Genomic DNA, 17,667 nt, shown 5'->3' on the forward strand with positions numbered 1-17,667 from the left:
TCTGTAGGTTCATACAATGCAAGTCAATAGGGGCCAAATCACTGAAGCTCCAAAAAACACATAAAGGCAGCATAAAAGTAATCCATAAGATTCCAGTGGTTAAATCCATGTCTTTAGAAGTGATATGATAGGTGTGAGTCAGAAACAGATCAATATTTACGTCCATTTTTACTGTAAATCTTGACATCAGCAGTCTCCTTGGCAATCATGATTTCAAGCTTGATTATATTTCCCAGCACCATCTGGCACTCTGAGAACTGCACTAGGAAGTGTAATCGAGCTTGAAATCATGATCGTTCCTCTAGACTGCAATTGCAAGATGTACAGTGAAAAAGGAGTCACATTTTGGTCTGTTATCACCCAAAACTGAGTAGATCACTTCAGAAGACATGGATTAAACCACTGGAGTCTTATGGATGACTTTATGAGCTTTTTGGATGTTCAAAGGTTTTACTTCCCATTATTGAATATTTCTTCATTTTTGCTTTTGACAAAGGTAAAATACATCCAAAGCTTTCTTCAGAGGTATAATGTTAGGTTGTGTCATCTGGATCATAATTCAAAGAGTCAAGAAAATAAATATTTCCACAATTGTCCCACTTTGCCCAAATTCACCATATTATGTCAAAAAGTAAAATTAATTCAAGATATTTTTTATTTTATTTTAGTCAGTTTTTGGGGTTATTTAAGTTTAGCTTCAGTTTTTTCCAATAATTTCATTGTATTTTAGTAAAAGAATTAGATTTTTATCAGTTGTCGTTTACTATAATAACACTGGTGTGCAGTATGTTGTTGTGATGTAGGCGGGTCTTTAGTGTTTTAGTGGCTCCTCCCTCCCAGAGCTCTTTTAAAGTTTCTCTCTCTGTTCATCTCAGCATTATTCTACAGCACTGCTCATCTTTACACTCAACACACACCAAATCACAAGATGATGAAAATATTCTGCACTTTCTGCACTCTTCTCACCTGTAAGTGTTCACAATATCTCATCTCACTTTTAATGGCATCTTTAAACTGTCTCATATAAAGGTTGTTTTTATTCTGCAGGTGTCAGTGGTGTGACTGTAGTGACTCAGGATCCTCCAGTTCTCACAGTGAATAAAGGACAGAAAGTCACTCTCAACTGTATTCTGGGAATAAGTACTGACGCTATTAAATGGTATAAACAGACTCCAGGAGGAATTACTCACCACATTCTAACTGTGAAGTTTGACTGGAGCGAGCATTGGTACGGATCTAAAGTTTCTTCTTCTAAATTCACATTTACAACAAAGTCATCTAACAAAAAATATGGTTTGATAATCAATAATGTGGATGTGGGAGATTCTGCAGTGTATTACTGTAATATATGGGACGACAGTCTCAAACAGCACGTATCACAGTGATTCACACCATGACAAAAACATCAACACTGTTTATATTCACTTCTGCTTTAACAAACAGAAGAAAAGACATGAACATATGATCAAATTAGTGAACATTTTTAAGAAAATTGTAAATGAGAAAAATAATGACAGTGACTTTTAACAGATTGTAGTTAGGGGTCAAGGATTAGTCTATTAAATGATAAACTATACAGATCCCTCAATGAAGAGTTTGTCAGTGTATTTTCAGCAAACAAATAAAAGTTAGCAAAATGAGACACTATGCTATATATAGCAAACAATGAAGTTTTCTCTTGAAATGATACTTAATCACTGAAAGATCTAATGACGAGAGATCTGGTCAAGCTGCAAGTAGATGTTTCTGTTCTGTGTCTCTGAAATTCAGAAGATATTTGTATGAGTGATGTTGACTTTGCCATCATAACATAAAGGGTAGAAAACCGGCTAAAACATGACGGAGGAATAAACTCACGTAGCCATCGAGTTTCGTTTGACTGTCGTGCCCACACACACAGGAGCATGCAGTCGTTTATTAAATTGCAACACCTGAAAAAACATAATGAACGAACCACACCCCTTAGACTCACCCCCTTAGTCAACAGTCATAATAAGAGCACATTCAAGGTCACCAATGTTCAACACCCCCATTTGCTCTTAGGATGAATAACATACAATTATCATGTACATTTACATCACACCAAAAATAAAACACACAAATCTATCAAGTATGGCTTTGGTTACAGGTTTGGTCAGAATATCTGCAACCATGGCTGCTGTAGGACAATATTCAATAGTTATCTTTCCATCTTCAAGTGCAGATCGAACAAAATGATACTTAATATCAACATGTTTACACCTTTGACGGCATATAGGGTTCTTTGACAAAGCAATTGCCCCTTGATTGTCCTCATAAATTGTCGCTGGTGTGTAAATACATTCATTGTCCATTTTGTTTAATAACTGGACAAGATATAAGCTTTCCTGTGCAGTAGCTGCCAAAGCCATATACTCCGCCTCACATGTGGAAAGAGCAACTGTGGATTGTTTCTTGGATCTCCAAGAAATAACAGGACCAGTGGCAGACAAACTAAAGCAGTAACCAGTTGTACTTCTATCATTCTGGTCTGCTGCCCAATCAGCATCACTAAATGCAAAGAGATTAAGATTTACATCATTTCTCCTATAACACAATTCCTTGTTCACAGTTCCCTTTAAATATCGCAATACATGCTTAGCAGCTACCCAGTGTTGGTTCTTTGGTTCAGAAAAGTGTTGTGACAGCTTACTGACAATGAAACCTAGATCTGGTCTAGTACAAGTCATTAGATAGATCAAGCTACCAACCACTTCTCGATACCGCTTTAGATCAACACGTTCACCTTCATTATCAAATTGCATTCTGTTTTCGCATGGAGTTGACCTTGGTTTACAATTAATCATATCAAACCTCTCCAAAATCTTAATAATGAACCTTTTCTGGTTCATTTTTATCTCACCATCTCCTTGTGCAAAATCAATACCCAGGAAATGTGTAAGTTTACCAAGATCTTTCATTTTAAATCTTTCCTCCAACATTCTTTTCACATTTCTGAGTATCTGACTATCACTTGCTGCAATAAGAAGATCATCAACCCAGACTATCAGTATGATTCTCTCACCTCCAATTTGTTTATTGTATACACAATGATCAGCAGGATTTTGAATAAAATCATTTTGAATCAGAAAATCTCCTAGCATTTTATTCCAATTCCGCCCTGACTGTTTCAAACCATAGAGTGATTTGTTAAGTCTACAGACAAGCCTCTCACTTGTTTCTGACTTGACCTCAAATCCTTCTGGCTGTTCCATATATAATTCAGTATCAATAGGGGCGTGCAAATATGCAGTCTTTACATCAATTTGATGCAGTTCTAAACCATATTGAGCTGCAATTTGCATTAAACTACGTATTGATGTCATGTCAGCAGTTGGAGAAAAATTTTCATTATAATCAATGCCTGCAACTTGACTATACCCCTTCGCCACATACCGAGCTTTGTATGTTGTCCCAACTGGGTTTTCCTTCAATGTGTAGACCCATCTGCCCCCCACTATATTTTTACCTTCCGGTAATGTTGTAAGGGTAAACGTATCATTCTCCTTAAGAGAATTCATCTCATCCTGCATGGCCTTACTCCACAATTCTGACTCTGGTGAACTTATAGCCTCCTTTAGAGTGTGGGGTACATCACATGCAACTCTATATCAATAATCAATACTGGCTAGTGCATGGTCATCATCACATTTTATTCCACACTCATAATCCCTCAAATACTGTGGAGGCCTCTTCTCTCTCTGTGGATAACGCCTGCTCTCAACACTTTCCCTTTCACCTGTGTTGGGGCTTGGGTCACACATTTCAGATCTTATGTCCTGGGGATTTATTAATTCTATTTTCTCAGGTTTTGGTAGGTGAGTTTCGGCGCTCTCCCTACGCACATCATCTTCACACGTTAACTGATCTGTCTGAGTGTGGTATTCTGTCCCACTCTTTGTGATAAACTCCACCAACCTACTTTTGTTCACTTTCCCGAAGTCTGGATAGAAAACTAGATATGCAGGGCTATTCTTGTCATAACCAATGAAAATCCCTTTTTCACATCGAGAGTCTAACTTTTTCTTGTTCTGTTTGTATGCATAGCACTCTGACCCAAATATTCTCATTCTCGAAAGATCAGGCTTCTTTCCAGTCAACATATAGTATGGGGTCTGTTCTACACGTCTGTTATAACATCTGTTGCGAATAACAGCTGCAGTCTGGATTGCATACGTTCATAACATTTTTGGTAAGCTACTCTCGATTAACATACACCTTGCCATGTCAAGCAAAGTTCTCCAGCTCCTCTCAGCTGTCCCATTCTGATGGGATGAATAGGGAGCTGAGGTTTCGTGTCTAATTGCATTTTTACTGAGCAGGGACTGAAATTCCCTGGATGTAAACTCGGTGCCATTATCAGATCTCATACATTTAATTTTACCGTAAGGTGAAACATCAGCAATGAACTTCTCTGTTCCTTTGACTGTATCACTCTTTACTCTCAAAAAATATGTAAAGATTGCACCTGAATAGTCATCAGTAAATGCCAAGATATATCTGAAACCATCTTTTGCTACCGGCTCCATAGGTCCAGCTAAGTCTGTGTGCACAAGTCCAAGAGGAACTTTTGCTTTTTCATCTGCCTCCCTGTTCCTGCTCTGAACAAAATTTCCCTGTATGCACACTTCACATTTTAAATTAGACATTTCAGTTCTACCTTTAATTTTCATCCCCTTTGTAACATTTTCCAACTTCAACACATCCTCATAATTACAGTGACCAAGAATTTCATGCCATGTGTGGATATCGTAACATACATGACATTGATCAACATCATTTGTAACCGTGCTTAAATAGAACAGTCTATCATACACCTGAATGTCAAATGTTACACCGTTCTTATGAACAAGTCTGTTCTGACCTTCTTTGAAAATGACCGTCGCTCCCTGGGACGTCGCTGCCTTGACTGAGAAGATGTCCTGTGGAAAAGATGGGACGTACAGCGCCCCCATCAGCATCGTTTCCACCACTTGACCATTGTTGTCTCTCAGGCGAACTTTGGCCGTACCTTTCCTCAGGGCGATACCGCTGGTCCTCTCTCCATCAGCCAGCTCTAAGATGTGCTTATGTGGCTCAAAACTTTTATCAAAGTCCTTGAACTGTGTAATGTCCCGGATGATATGCGATGTGGCTCCTGTATCAACCATGAGACCTTTTTCCCTCACCCCGCTGGCCAGGACGGCATCCACTTGGCCCACCTTAAAAACAAAGGTGTGTTCCTCCTCATCCATCACCTGCTTCACGTTGTCCCGCTTTCTCCACTTGCAATTCACATCCCTGTGCGTGGAACTTTTACAAAAATTACACCACTGTCGCTGTTCTCTATGCTCACTCGTAGTAGAAATGCACTCCACAGCCTTATGTCCCTTCTGTCCGCAGTTAAAACAGGTCAATTTCATCTTCCACCCGTCTCTTGCTTTCACCTTCATCACGCTGTCATCCTCTGAGCAGGCAGCACTAAACTTTTCTGTGCTCTCATAACTCCTCAGCTTTGTTTTGAACTCCGTGAAAGTTATCGTTTCATCACTTTGGGTTATGTGGATGGAAAATAATTTAAAAGAGTCCGGTAAGCCCTTCAGAACCATTGCAATCAACAAGCCATCACTTAAAGTCTCTTCCGCATTTCTCAAAGCTGTAATAGCGGTCTCTGTGCGAATGACATTATCTGTGACGCTCTCATTGACAGCTTTCTGAAGAGACGTAAGCTCTGTATATAAGCTGATCACTCGTGGTTTCCCTTTACCAGCATAGTGTTCTCTCAGAATCTCTAGCGCCTTTCTTCCATCATCCGCTGCATCTCTCATCACAAGGGAAAGGCTTTTATCATCCAACAGCTGAATCAGTTCTGCATACGCGTCCTCATTTTTCTCCGCGTCTTCTTCTACACCGTCATCATTAGGTGGTTCGCTCAGTATGGTGCTCTTCAAACTGAGCAGACGCAGGTGCGCCAGAAACTTAGTTTCCCACAGTTCATAATTTTTCTCATCCCCGTCAAAACATAAACGGTTCCACCGGCTTCCAAACTCCTTCCTGGGCCCATAAACTGTTGACTTTGCCATCATAACATAAAGGGTAGAAAACCGGCTAAAACATGACGGAGGAATAAACTCACCTAGCCATTGAGTTTCGTTTGACTGTCGTGTCCACACACACAGGAGCATGCAGTCGTTTATTAAATTGCAACACCTGAAAAAACATAATGAACGAACCACACCCCTTAGACTCACCCCCTTAGTCAACAGTCATAATAAGAGCACATTCAAGGTCACCAATGTTCAACAAGTGAAGATACATCATGAATCACATTAATATTCAGCCAAGGAACAAAACTGAATGTGATTGGTAAGTAAGATTGACCTTTTGATAACTATTCATTAATTTGATTAAAAACTCGATTCTTGTCATTTAATTGAGGCTCTCTTGATTTTTCTGCCTTTTAAATATTTTATTATCATTTGAAATCTTTTTTTTGGTAGGAGTGAACAAATGTATTTTATTTTGCTTTATTGTTTTTTTTATCTAAAGGTTAGGTTTATTTGTTAAGGTTAGGGTTAAATAATTCAAGGTTGGGGTCAACCCTATATGTTCAAATTACCACGACACAATTTACTAACATGCATATTTTATTTTCATTCATTTTGAATGACATTTGTTTTTGTTTTCTTTATCTAACGGAGCACTTACAGTGAGAAATTTCACATTCATTGAATCATTATTTTATTTGAATTTTATGTTTTATTTATAACAGAAAATATGTATTTTGTGCCAGAAACCACATTGTCACCGAAATCATCTACACATATCCAACAGTGATTTAACAGTGTAATATCCCTGTTCATCTCTTCTAACTCAGCTTCAACACCCGAGTCTTTATTTAGCTGTGTTTAAATGATTTTTCTCTGTTCTCACTCAGAATGGAAAGACACAAACTCAATCTGTTAAGAAACAGATTGTTACTATCATAAAATGCAGTGATTGTTACTGATTAGAATAACTTATTGATGCTCACAATGACAGAGGTGCAATCTTAGTATTTTGGCCAAATTGGCCTCATACAGTCTCCCAAATCTCATACAGTTATGCTGTTCTTCTGAAATGTGAGATCTGTCAGGTTGGTGCCGACCTAAATAAACGATATTTCAAAATTAGGGCTGTCGATTTAATGCGTTAATTCAGTGCGATTCATTTTACAAAAAAAATGTGTTAAAAAAATGTACGCTATTAATCGCAATGCCCCCGGACCATAATAAGGAAGAGTCCTGAGAAATGCAAGCTTGTAGTACCACCTGTTTACTCCGGAGGGCAGTAAGTGAAACTTCAGCTGTATGAGCAACACGCAGTTTATACAGTGAAGAAAACACTTCAGTAGCAGAACAACACAAACATGCGTTACGTTCTTGCATTCAAAACACTCGAAGGAGTGCAAATGCGATCTAAGGGATCTCAAGATGAGTTTAAAGATTGAGTATTAAACTATATTTAACTTCACACAGTGACCTAAACACACCCAAGAAGCGACACAAGCATGTCTGATGCAGGGTGTGGCTGGATTGAGATGGTGCAAAATTTGGAAGTTACCCTTAAATAATTAATCACGAATAAAATCAATGAAATTTCCTTCAAACTTATTTATAAGTACTACCTCACTAATTATTTTCTTGTAGAGAGATTGAATTGTGATGTCGATATATTCTGTACATTTAGTGGTCTGCAGGAAGAAACATTTTTTCATTTATTTTGGAGTTGTCCCTACTCGACTTGTTTTTGATCTGATTTCTGCAATATTGTTAGAGATCATATTATTCCCAGCTTTCAACTTTGTTTTGAAAAAGTTTTATTTGTTTTTTTTAGCTATGACATGTCTCTTCATAAGGAATATTATATGATTAATGTTTTGCTTTTGTTGGCAAAGTTTAGTATTCATAAATGTAAGTATGCTGGTTATAAACCATTAGTTTTACTTTTAGTAACAAGAAAGCTGTAAAGTGTATTGAAATATGTAAACAATTAGATATTTTTATTAAACTGCTTATTTATTTATTTTCCTTTTTGTTGTTGTTTGTTTTAATATACCACTTGGCTCTAGATGTAAAAGTTTTGTAAGCATTACTACAAAATGTAAAAAAAAATGTCTGACGCAGGTGTAAATTGACGGATCCTTAAACAAGCCCTCATAATAAATCTCTGATTGACAAATTCACTTGTGTAATGATTGCTGTGAACTGTGTTTCAATGATTGACTTATGATCAATAATATGGTAGTAAACAATACATTGTATTCTAAAGCTGCTTTTTGTATTGTCTTATCAATGATGAACTCTTCTGCCACAAGAATGTAATGCATTTTAATTATCTGATATATATATACTGTATATAATGTTTAAATATTTAAAGATAACTATGTATAATTATATATTGATATAAATATGTATAATCATTATATATTGAATTGTTGTTATATGAGGGGCTTTCTCAGCAAATATTTGTATATGCGATTAATCGCGATTAATTAATCGGGACACCATGTAATTAATTTGATTTAAAAATGTTAATTGATTGACAGCCCTATTCAAAATATAAAAAAATATTACTAAATATCTTTACAACAAGTTACAGCATGAGGGTCATTCTTCAAAAGAGGGTGCGATTTGTGCTCCTTATATACAGTACATGTGTGTTAAAATATACTGTGTAAATATCTGTTGCCAGCTTTTAATTTGTTGTTATAGATATTCTTCTAATAACATTTGTACATTTACATTTATTCATTTGGCAGACGCTTTTATCCAAAGCAACTTACAAAAGAGGAAGACACAAGCCAATCATCTTAAGGAGACAGTGGTACAAAAGTGCCATATTACAAAGTTTCACTGGCATCAGAATAGTATTCAAAACATATCCAAGTTTTTTTTAGTGACTAGTTAAATGCTCTTGGTAAAGATGCTTTTTAAGTAATTTTTTGAAGACAGAAAGTGCGTCAGCTTCATGGATAGAGTTGGGAAGGTCATTCCACCAACGTGGTATGAAGAAGCTGAAAGTCCGGGAAAGTGTTTTGGTGCCTCTTTGTGTTGGTACGACAAGGCAATGTTCCTTAGCCGACCGCATTCTAGTGGGAACATAGCTCTGCAGAAATGATTATAGGTATGTTGGAGCAGACCCAGTGACTGTTTTGTATGCCAGTGTAAGGATGATAAAAATTATGTAATACTGTTACATTGAATGGGTTGATATAAGTTAAAAGATACTTAAAATTGTCCATAAAAAGGGTAAAGTAAAAACTGTTAAGTTAAAATGCTTTATGTTTGGTTAAGAAACTGATCATTCATTTCTTTATAAAACAGGAGAAAGTTGAAATACACTTATGGTCTATTGATCAGTAATCCATAGCTTTTTGGGTAAAAGAGGCTAAAGAGATTAATAGGATAAAAAGAGGATCTGTGTTTAAAATGCTGTCTTATTTAACCTCTAGAACATTTTGGGGATATGCACTTTAAATTACAATATGCAGTGTTTGCTTGTTTACATAAGTTTAACTTTATTTTGCCGTAAGTTTAAGTACCAGTTTGTGATTGGAGGATCTGTGTACGATTGCTAATGCCTCGTTCAACCTGTGTACGGAACGTGTGGCTTACGTTCGTCCATTACAACATTGGACTTGACTGAAGCTACATCGTGTCCGTGTTATAATTTCTATTCCCCCTTTTACAGGGACGTAACATTTGGAGGCACCGCTTGGGATAGTGTGCAGCATGGTTCAGCGTCTACCAGAGATGTCCCCAGCCATCGCACATCCCTTTTAAACAACCCAGAACATCAGAAACACGTGGCGAATCAGCGACAGTGGGATTACGATCGACTTGGGCAGCATGCATGTGATCTGAGGTATTTCTGCATACCAGGAGGGCTGCTACTACTACCCAAAGATTGAAAGGTACCACTTCACTGCTAGCACACGCACTCAGCTGGAAAGGAGTTACAGCTTGAAGTGATAGGGGCGTTGTGTCTGTTGCCCCGAGAAAGTTTGGTGGAGCTGTGTGACTATCTAATCATCACGGGAGCAGAGTTTGAACATGTTACCAACAAGGGCCGAACTGCTCTCATCACACTTATTTCAAACCACATACAGAGAGAAGAGCTAGAAGAGCTTGAGGATAAAGGTATGGCTGACTTACTCCATCTTCAAGACAAAATTTCTGAGCTCCAGGTAGCTGGTAAAGATGGCACATCAAAACAAGTAGGCAAGCAACAGGACGGGGAGGAGAAAAAAATACTGGAGGGAATTGAGGCCTTGCAGCTTCAGTTAGCAAGCGCACAGAAACAGAATGAGAATAATACGCCAGAGACAAGGGGAATTAAAAGCATCACCCCCACCAGACAGTCACCACAGAGTGTAGTCCACAGTCCTGCACCTAACCTATGGCACAAGGACTTTAAGATAGCTGGCCAAATCGGTGAGCCCGGTCAGAAAGACAAGCTGACTTTTTCAAGCTTAGCATGTCAAATTGAACATGGCTTAAGCAAGGGGTTTCCTGAACTGGAGATAGTAGATGCAGTGATAAGAGCGATATCCCCAGGCATGCAACTCCGCATGCCTGGGGATGGTGTGGCCTCCGCAGGGTTTTCTCCCCCTGAAAGAATAGGAAACTGGGTAAGACCCCCTTCCCTTAATGCATGTAAGGGCCCTGGCCGTGATTGCTCCATGCGAGAAACATAGAGAGAAAAGAGGCCTAGCCAGGCTGGCCCATTCCCAGGTTGGCAAGCATCACCTTGTTCCCCTCACTAGGGTAACCAGAAGGATTCTGATGACTTTAATGGGGCATTGGGGAAGGGTACGTGCAGCCTGATACAGCTGGTCGCGTTTGCATGTAACAATACCTGCCCGCTTCTGTGTCAGCAGTTCACATACACGGCTCAACGCATGGCATGATTTAAGTGGGACCCCTAGTGTCACTTCTCCAACACAACGTCTAGAGAGCGACAAAAGGGGAATGTCTAGGTTACGTATGTAACCTCCGTTCCCCAATGGAGGGAACGAGATGCTGTGTCCTCCCCACCACGTCGCTGCACCGAGCCACTGTTGTGGCCGGACCATTTCCGGCTCCTCAGAAAAATCCTGAATGAACTCCCATATTTGCCTGCCTAAATACCCGTATGTCCGGGGGCGGGGTATGCAAATACCGTCTGCCAACTTCTCATTGGCCTTTTTTCATAAGTCAGAGGCATATTTTGGCACTCAAGAGAGACCCCTAGTGTCGCTTCATTGACACAACGTCTCGTTCCCTCCATCGGGGAATGGAGGTTACGTAACTTAAACATTTTTCTGTCTTCAATACATTTTCAGAATTGTGTTTTTGAAATGAGCTGTTATAATTGATTGTTACATTCACATGATATGATTATGTTTCATTTTGTGTCTTATTATTTGAATTAAAAATCTTTGGCATTTTGAATGGTTTTATTTTTCTCAATCTGACAGATCAATAAAGTAGAATTTTTCACATTCATCGAATCGTTATTTTAATGAAATCTCACGATTCATTTTTAACTAGAAAATATGTATTTTGTGGCAGAAACCACATTGTCACAGAAGTCATCTTCAGATATTGTAAAAACAACATTGAATTAACAGTGAAATATTTCTGTTCATTTCTTCTCGCTCAGGATACACCTGCCACAAATCTCCATTCTTTATTTAACTGTATGTAAATGATTTTTCTCTGTTCTCACTCAGAATGGAAAAACTCAAACAGTCTTATAGTTATAGATAGTTATAACTTCTTCATTAACATACAATAAATAATAGAAATGTCAAGATATCATAAAGCACACACCTGAAGAACTGTATGAATATATGATGCTCCAGACATCCATTAGTCTTAACAAAGCCTTCATCTCTTTATCTGACAGATATAGTGAAGAGCGTTTCTAGAAAACATATTCATAAATACTTAAAGGAACAAGTACACTCGAATAGGTTGAAGGTGTACATTTGTATGTGTCTCGAAATCCTGGTGCTAATTTTGATTGATTGAATGATTTTTATTTAATATTCAGCAGCACATAGTTTGAAATTATTAATGTGATGCTTTAAAATTATTCATTATCTGATGTTGAGATTGGAGATTCGGCAGTGTATTATTGTAACACATGGGATGATTCTGTTAAAGAGGAGGTATCACAGTGATTCACACCATGACAAAAACCTCCTCACTGCTCACATTCACTTCTGCTTTTACACAACATGAAAAACCTCTTCATCTCAAGTTCTTTCATTCATATTCAATGTAAGATATGCACAATGTTTATAATTATTGAATTAAATCTTTGTTTCATTCATATAATAGCCAGGATTCTTAAAATTCATGTTTTGATGGACGGTTTAAATTCAGCCAGTCCAAATAAATGCACTTTACATCTAGACAAAATGTAAACATCTTGATGAATGTCTGTTTGAATCATTTCAGTTCCATTATATAATGTGAATAAAATAAAAGTTATTATATATATAAGTGCAGAAGAGAGAGCTGAACCTCTGTGAACATGCCTCCCCAACACACAACCAGCAGCTCAACATGTAATCACAACCCCTGCTGCCCACTAGAGATAGTCCCATACCTCACACATAGTTGCAGAAAACAAAAAGGATTTCATATATTTTGAGACTGAAATTATAATTTTATTTGAAATAGTGAAGTACAGTGAAACAGTAAACATATGTTGCTGTTATTATATATTTGTATTAATCAGTGATCACCATATTGACATTTTAAACCTTTTTATTAATCTTTTTCAACAGGATAAAATTATATTTAATAGAACGGACCAAATTAATGTTATTTGCTTCATGCATTATACTCAAATGCCAAATAAATATGCAGTTTGACATGTGAAAGTGCAGTTGAGATGTGTGCAGCAGTGTTATTATAGTTTTGGATTCATAGTTTTTTATTTCTATTTTCTATTCATTTTGTCATTATTTTTGTTTAGTTTTAATTTTTTTTCAGTATTTTTTATTTTCAGTTTTGTATATTTTAATTTTTGTTTTAATATTTTTTATGGCTGCTAAAGCTGAACATTTAGTGGTGAAATTTAAAAAGTCAAACATCATTATATTTCTCTGGGCTGTTGTGTGTTAACTCTATCTAGTGGCATTTTCATGTTTAATGTGGATTGTAAAAGTTGCGAAGACATTCAAGCTTGATCCACATTGGATCCATGTGTATTTCATTAAATGATTATAAAACATTACTAAACTAAACTTTGTAGAGTTAACAATTAAAGGAACAGTTCACCCAAAAAATTTAAGATCTCTAATCATTTACTCACCCTCATGCCATCCCAAATTTTCTTTTTCTTCTGCTGAACACAAATGAAGATTTTTAGAAGAGAATTTCAGCTCTGTAGGTTCATACAATGCAAGTCAATAGGGGCCAAATCACTGAAGCTCCAAAAAGCGCATAAAGGCAGCATAAAAGTAATCCATAAGATTCCAGTGGTTAAATCCATGTCTTTAGAAGTGATATGATAGGTGTGAGTCAGAAACAGATCAATATTTACGTCCATTTTTACTGTAAATCTTGACATCAGCAATCATGTCAAGATCTCCTTGGCAATCATGATTTCAAGCTTGATTATATTTCCCAGCACCATCTGGCACTCTGAGAACTGCACTAGGAAGTGTAATCGAGCTTGAAATCATGATCGTTCCTCTAGACTGCAATTGCAAGATGTACAGTGAAAAAGGAGTCACATTTTGGTCTGTTATCACCCAAAACTGAGTAGATCACTTCAGAAGACATGGATTAAACCACTGGAGTCTTATGGATGACTTTATGAGCTTTTTGGATGTTCAAAGGTTTTACTTCCCAGTATTGAATATTTCTTCATTTTTGCTTTTGACAAAGGTAAAATACATCCAAAGCTTTCTTCAGAGGTATAATGTTAGGTTGTGTCATCTGGATCATAATTCAAAGAGTCAAGAAAATAAATATTTCCACAATTGTCCCACTTTGCCCAAATTCACCATATTATGTCAAAAAGTAAAATTAATTCAAGATATTTTTCATTTTATTTTAGTCAGTTTTTGGGGTTATTTAAGTTTAGCTTCAGTTTTTTCCAATAATTTCATTGTATTTTAGTAAAAGAATTAGATTTTTATCAGTTGTCGTTTACTATAATAACACTGGTGTGCAGTATATTGTTGTGATGTAGGCGGGTCTTTAGTGTTTTGTGTTTTAGTGGCTCCTCCCTCCCAGAGCTCTTTACTGTCTTAAAGTTTCTCTCTCTGTTCATCTCAGCATTATTCTACAGCACTGCTCATCTTTACACTCAACACACACCAAATCACAAGATGATGAAAATATTCTGCACTTTCTGCACTCTTCTCACCTGTAAGTGTTCACAATATCTCATCTCACTTTTAATGGCATCTTTAAACTGTCTCATATAAAGGTTGTTTTTATTCTGCAGGTGTCAGTGGTGTGACTGTAGTGACTCAGGATCCTCCAGTTCTCACAGTGAATAAAGGACAGAAAGTCACTCTCAGCTGTAATCTGGGAACAGTTACTGGTTCAGTCTACTAGCTGGTATAAACAGACTCCAGGAGGAATTCCTCAATATGTGTTAAGATTTCGTCATGACTGGAGCTCAGTTTATTTTGGATCTGGTTTCTCTGCTCCTAAATTCACATCAACATATTCATCTAAATCAGATTATAGTTTGATCATTAATAATGTTGAGATCGGAGATTCAGCAGTTTATTACTGTCACACTTGGGATGATTCTGTTAAAGAGCAGGTATCACAGTGAATCACATCATGACAAAAACCTCCTCACTGCTCACATTCACTGCTAAAATACAACAGGGAAAAAGTATCACACGGTAATAATGTTAAAAAGATGGGGCCATTATAAAAAATATCTAAACAAATCAAGAAATGTCAAGTGCAACTCTTCAGTTTGTGTAGATTGTATCATTCTCACAGCTCTTCTGATGTCTACACGACACTTCTCCAACAGTGTTTAATAGATTATTCTGGAATCAGAGTTCAATTTCATTCTCATAAATTACTACTGATTTTTAATTATCAAATAATCGAGCCAATTAGTTGAGTCAAATTCTACTAGTCGTGGCATTATTTCACCCTCAAACCTCCACAAACCAAAGACATTTGAAAGATTATTTCTGTATAGGCACATCGCTTTGTTACAATAAAGTTATTGGACATTTACAGCATTATTACTCAGGGTAAAAATAAATAAAAAAATAGATACTGTGTGTATATACTGTAAATATATATATATATATATATAGTAAACTGTAGATACATTAAGAATAAAATGAATAACATATGTATATCTGTATTTAAAACTTCAAACAAAAATATTTCTCAATGTAATGAAATGATTATTAAAATGTATACCAGTGTGCTTTTAATGTGTTCACTTGTTTATCAAACACACAATTATAATGAGTTTACTTTAATTCACAGATGAAGTTGAGTTTGAGTTTCTCTGTTTGTGTCTCTTCAGACACTGAGGAGGTTTTTGTACGGCTGAACATATGAAATGTATCAGTGTGGTATTCGGACAAGGAACAAAACTGATGGTGACTGGTGAGTAATCTTTGTATTATTATTACATTTGTAATATTTTCACTGTATTAAATGTCTACACTTCTTTGTAAATATATAAAAACAATCCTTTTAAAGTTTAGCCAGCTTGTCATTTATTTTCCGTTAAATGCTCCACACGTAAATTTCAATTTAGTCATTTTTATCCATCCTCCAGTAACTAACCTGAAAAGATATTAAAAACACTAAAAAAGCTTTAACTTACAATTAAATGTGTTTTATAACTGTTTTTATATTATATGCAGCTCTATAAAATATTTGATTTGTATTTAGAGGTTTCGATTAAGCAGAAGTACCGTTGAATGTTTTTGATAGAAAAGGTCTGGTTCTGATTTCTGAAGATGTTTTATTAATCTGTGAATAAGTATATTTATATATTATATATTCTACAGCACTAACTGGCTGTTAAATTGCAAGTTATATTTGTTGTCAAAGAGATGGAGATGCTGTGCATTTATATTAAAATTGCAAAAGATTATTTTCTGTATTTTGTAAGATATAAATAATAATATTTAGCATATTTAAAACTAAATAAAATAAATAATACTGTTCTGATTGATGTTCATTGTTTATATGGAGAAACGTGTAATTCAGAATTATTGTTTAATATTTCAAATGTGTCACAGTCAAGTTAACCTCATTTCTTATAAAAGTGTAAATCTTGTTGTGTAATTGTGTAGATTCTGCTGTTCCTCCTCCTGTTGTGAACATCCTCCCATCCACTGAAGATCAGAGCTCCAGTAAAATCACTCTGGTGTGTCTGATCAATGATATGGCCATGGGTTTTGCTGATGTGCGTTGGCTTGTGAATGGGATCTCAGTTACTGATGGCGTCTTCACTAGCTCTGCTGAACAACAGTCTAATGAGAAATTCAAAATGAGCAGTTATTTCACCATTGAGAGATCAGAGTGGGAGAAAGACAAAGATCTGACATGTGAAGTGACTGTCGGCTCAAGAGTCACTACCAGAAACATCAAGAAATCTCACTGCAGTGACTGAAAACAAAGATGATTTTATCTTTTCTTGATTTCTGTGATAGTAAATGAGAGTTTCTGACATGTAGAATTGTTCAAATTATTAATCTGGAAATTATTCAAAATAGTTTAAGGGTCTTAGTGACTTGATTTGTGTAATTTGGCTTTTGTTTTGTTAAAAGATCTATGCGCATTAATGTGCTTTATGAATTAAAATAAACTGCATTATAGTTGAAGTGTTTACTGTTATTCTTTCAATTTAAAGTCAGATGTGTTCTTCCAGATGTATTTGTTTAGAGAAGTAATGAACAGAAATCTCAAGGTTATTAGCTTTCTGTGAGTATTAACAAATATTAATGTATGTTTTACCAATGAAATCATTAAAGGCCTATTATGCAGCACTATTTAAAAAACTGTCTTCAGTTTTAAAATATATATTAAATATAGGTAGCAGAAACTGTATTACATTTAGAGACGAGATGACATGATCAGTAAATGAGTGTTATTGCAATGGCTTGATTTGTTCTCTTATTAATTAGAGTCTAAACAATATGACACAAAAAGCAGCATTCTCCCTTGAAATATTCCATAAATTGTATAAAACTTCATCATTGTTGAAGTTTCTCTTCTAGCAGATCCAGTGAGCTGTGGAGATTTTCTGCCCTGACTCACAGGATACACCTGCTGTTACAACACTTGATTATTTTAGCTTTATGTAAATGATGAAGTTTCTCTGTGCTCTCTTTTATATCTTATGCTCATTCAACCAGTGAAGACCGTTACAACAGTTACAGTCATTCTTCACAGTACTTGATAATCTAACTAAGAGTCCATAATAACATACATGATCTAGAGCAACAGTGTTTCTGTTTCTAACTCTGATCCATGATAAGTTATGATCATTTACAACATCAGAAGGACTTTTTCTAATACAGCAAACCTTTGCTTACTCATCTTATTTTAAACAGTAGCATATTATATTATCACTAACCATGTTGAGAATGACACACACTGATGAGCCAAAACATTATGGCCATCT

General features: G+C 36.2%; 1 protein-coding gene across 1 annotated transcript in view; it reads left to right on the forward strand.

The window, feature by feature from the left end:
- LOC127653411 (immunoglobulin kappa light chain-like) overlaps positions 1–16,846 on the forward strand; it is a 48,221-nt gene extending 31,375 nt beyond the window's left edge. Inside the window, exons 5-6 of the mRNA XM_052140094.1 lie at positions 15,601–15,635; positions 16,334–16,846. Coding sequence (XP_051996054.1) covers positions 15,601–15,635; positions 16,334–16,653 — 355 coding nt within the window. The 3' untranslated portion in view covers positions 16,654–16,846. The remainder of the gene's footprint in view (positions 1–15,600; positions 15,636–16,333) is intronic.
- Positions 16,847–17,667: the final 821 nt, after the last annotated feature.

The sequence above is a fragment of the Xyrauchen texanus genome, chromosome 12 (assembly GCF_025860055.1).
Source record: "Xyrauchen texanus isolate HMW12.3.18 chromosome 12, RBS_HiC_50CHRs, whole genome shotgun sequence".
NCBI classification, from domain to species: Eukaryota; Metazoa; Chordata; class Actinopteri; order Cypriniformes; family Catostomidae; genus Xyrauchen; species Xyrauchen texanus.